Source organism: Orycteropus afer, unplaced genomic scaffold (assembly GCF_000298275.1).
Source record: "Orycteropus afer afer isolate SDZICR_OR568_19922 unplaced genomic scaffold, OryAfe1.0 scaffold00074, whole genome shotgun sequence".
NCBI classification, from domain to species: domain Eukaryota; kingdom Metazoa; phylum Chordata; class Mammalia; order Tubulidentata; family Orycteropodidae; genus Orycteropus; species Orycteropus afer.
The window spans coordinates 11,861,453-11,864,874 of record NW_006921661.1 but is presented as its reverse complement, the minus strand read 5'-3'; the positions used below and the strand labels follow the sequence as shown (position 1 = coordinate 11,864,874).

At 40.2% G+C, this 3,422-nt stretch overlaps 1 protein-coding gene across 1 annotated transcript; it reads right to left on the bottom strand.

Annotated features, from left to right (window-relative positions):
• Positions 1-549: 549 nt before the first annotated feature.
• On the bottom strand, positions 550-1,557 carry LOC103197205 (olfactory receptor 51T1). Its single transcript, XM_007941076.2, has one exon. The coding sequence runs from the start codon at positions 1,531-1,533 to the stop codon at positions 550-552; it is 984 nt and encodes a 327-aa protein (XP_007939267.1). The 5' UTR covers positions 1,534-1,557.
• Between the last annotated feature and the right edge of the window lie 1,865 nt (positions 1,558-3,422).

Below are 3,422 nucleotides of genomic sequence, written 5' to 3'. Positions count from 1 at the left end.
TTGAGAACATATGTAACTTTTTCTTTTACCAGCTCAAGCAATATTCTTCATTGCCTTCTGAGAAATTTAAAAACAATTAAAAATATATATTCCTTTCATCTGGATGAAAAATATATGTATTATCTTTTATTTGTAGTCTAAGAGTTTTCTTCCTTTTTCTTTTTATCTCTCCTCTCCTCCATTTAGTAATCTCTGTATTCCCCTATTTAATCTTGGCTGCCACAGGCAGAGATACAGAAAGTATGAGGAATTTTCTTCTTCCGTCTGATAAGAATTTTCTTTCTTAAACAGATAATTAAATTTTTCACTTGGGATAAAGTGATCTTATTGTGACTTCAATGTGCATAGGAGCACATGCAATTGGTTCAAAAACTATTTGATGGGCATATGCACAATTAACTTGGTTTTGAATTATAGTCATTTGTTTCAATTCTTTGATAAGCTCAGGGAAATTTATTTTTTCCTTTCTCCAACAATTTAGGTAGAATCACCTCAATAACCAAAATGCCTGGGGATGCCAGGCATTCGTTATGATGATCTCCCACCTTTTCAACCCACCCTTCCCCTGAGACCCCTCTCATTGTGGCCACATGAACCCTTGAATTGTAAGAGTTCAAGCATAGCTCGGCGGATTGTCTTGGTCTTCAAGCTGTAAATTATAGGATTCAGTACAGGTGGTAAGAGTAGATAAACATTAGCCAAAATGCCACAGACCACTCTTGGGGTGGAGATGAAGATGCGGTGTGTCAAGGATAGGCTGATCATTGGCACATAAAAAGTGGTGACAGCACAGATGTGACAGACACAAGTGCTGAGGGCTTTTTGTTGCTTCTTAGGAGCCACGATGCTCAGAATAGTACGGAGGATCAGAACATAGGAGAAAAGGATGAAAAATAAGTCAGTGCCGGATAGATAGAGCTGAAGAAACAAGCCCCCAAAATTGGCTACCCAAGGCTTAGAGTATGTGAATTTCAGGATATCTGGGTGGTAGCAAAATGGGTGGGAGAGCTCTTGGCCTCCGTGGAAAGACACATTCTTCAAGGCTAGAAACATGAAAAACATGACAATTACTTGCCGGATGCAGATGACCAGTCCAATCACCACGGTCATCATGTTTGTTAAAACAGTGGCATACTTCAGTGGGTTACAGATGGCCATGAAGCGGTCAAAGGCCATGGCTACCAACACTGAGGACTCCAGGAAGGAGAACGTATGTACAAAGAACATTTGAATGATGCAGGCTTTAAAACTTATCTCCCGGGAATGAAACCAGAGAACTCCAAGTACTGTGGGGAGAGTTGTGATGGTCAGACATAGATCAACAGCTGATAGCATGGAGAGGAAATAGTACATAGGTTTGTGGAGACTCTTCTCAGTAATGATGACAAACAGGATCATGCTATTGCCCACGAGGGCAATGGTGTAGAGACAGCAGATGGGAATAGAGATCCAGATATGAGCACATTCCAAACCAGGGAAAGCAGTGAGGAGGAAGTTTGAAGAAGAGGATGTGGTGTTATTGAAAATTAACATGGTGGATTGAGGACACACCTAAAAAGAGAGACAATAGTGATAGTGTCTAGTACAAAATTGATCCTTTTCACACCAAATCCCTGTTTCGAACACTTTCCCCAATTACATACTGAGCTCTCTTTATGCTATTTATTTACCCCCATTTACCATGCCTATCACTTATTTTTATGGTGTCTTGGACTTTCTAGTCAGATCCTAACCCCATTTTCCTGCCTCTACCCTATCCAAATTATAAACATCAGTCTCCCTAGGCTCATGCTCACTCTAGTGCCCAGACTAACCCTGACTTGATGTAGGAGCTGTGTACCAAGTTCTGTCACACATATGCACAGACACCAAGAAAGCAACAACCACAACTACAACTTGATGTGCCATTGTAAGATGTAAGATGTGTCTTGCATCTCCACACTATATACTTTGCTCCAGAAGTAATGGAGAGGCATACAGAAGCTACTGGTTACTTGTGGTGGCAAACCTATAATAACGTTTCTGGAACCTAGTTTGGGAGGCTGTAGCCAGAGCAATCTTTGTCCCTGAATTATGGACTACACTCTTAAGGTTGGGCAACCTACTTCTGTAGTGATACTGCCTTGGAAACCCAAGGAGGGGTAGCTATGAGTCAGATCTGACTTGAGGGCAATTTTTTTTTTTTTTTTACTCTCTTCTAAGATTCTTCTATTAGACATCTCCTATAGTAACAGTGTTTCTCTATTCCAGTTCCTGTAAGGTACTTCCTTCCCCACTCCACATGTTTATGTGACTTTGATTCATTTTGTGTTCTGTTTTTGTGTTTCTGTTGGTTTCACAGTTCTACTTATCCCTATTATCATTTTCTCCATCTTACACTTGAGGTAGCTATTTCTACTCTTCCCATGGATATCTACCATGGGATCTTGAAGGCATTTAGTATGAACAAATTGCCCTAATGAATCTTATCAAGAATTCCAGAAATTGTTATGGAATACATGATTTAGGACTCCTGATTTAAGCATAAAAGGTAAGCCTAGATAAGACCCCTGACATATCAGCTTTTACTTCTGTTCTAATGTTTTGTCAGCATCAGAACAAGAGATTAATAAGTTACATTGGAGCCACACTTTTCTTTCTTTTTTTTTTTTTTTTTTTTTTTTTTAATTAGGATTTGGGTGAAGATTTACAGAGTAAATTCACTTTTCATACAGCAGTTCACATATACTTTGTCTCATGTCATTGACCAAAATTTACAATGCAGCAGCTCCCCTCCCACTTCCTCCCCATAGTTACCTCCTCCCAGTGTCCATCCCTTCATACTCTTCTGCACCCTGAGCTATCTCCCTGTGCATAAGCAGCCCTTCCTTCTCCCATGATTGTTCTCTCCAGGGCGTGTGTCTACTTGAGGTAAATGTTTAACTCACATGCCTGTACTTTGTTTGGCTGGAAAACACAGTTGTGGGTTCAATTCCAGACCTGAAGGGCAGCTAGGGGCCATAGTCTCAGTGGTTACACCAGGTGGAGCCACACTTTTCTTGATTGGCTATACTATGATTGGGCTGTGGCCCCTTGCACCCATTTTATGTTACTGAGAGGATCCAAGATGACAAATCTCTACATTCCTCCTTCCCTGCTTTCCTTTTCATACTATGAGTAAAGAACTCCACCAATATATATAATTCCTTTAGTAAATTAATACAATTCTCTCTTTTATGGCTTGATTATATCCAGATTGATAGATTATTTTCAGGCATGTTGACCTGTGCATTAGAAGCACTCAGCAACATGTGATGAATGACTTTGGAAAAAAGAATTAATGAGCTGGAAGTAGGAACTGGAAACATAAAGAGAGTCACTACAGCTAGGCTGAGGTGGCATCATGTATTGGGATCTCAGAGAGCTCAGTGAATGAGAAAGCA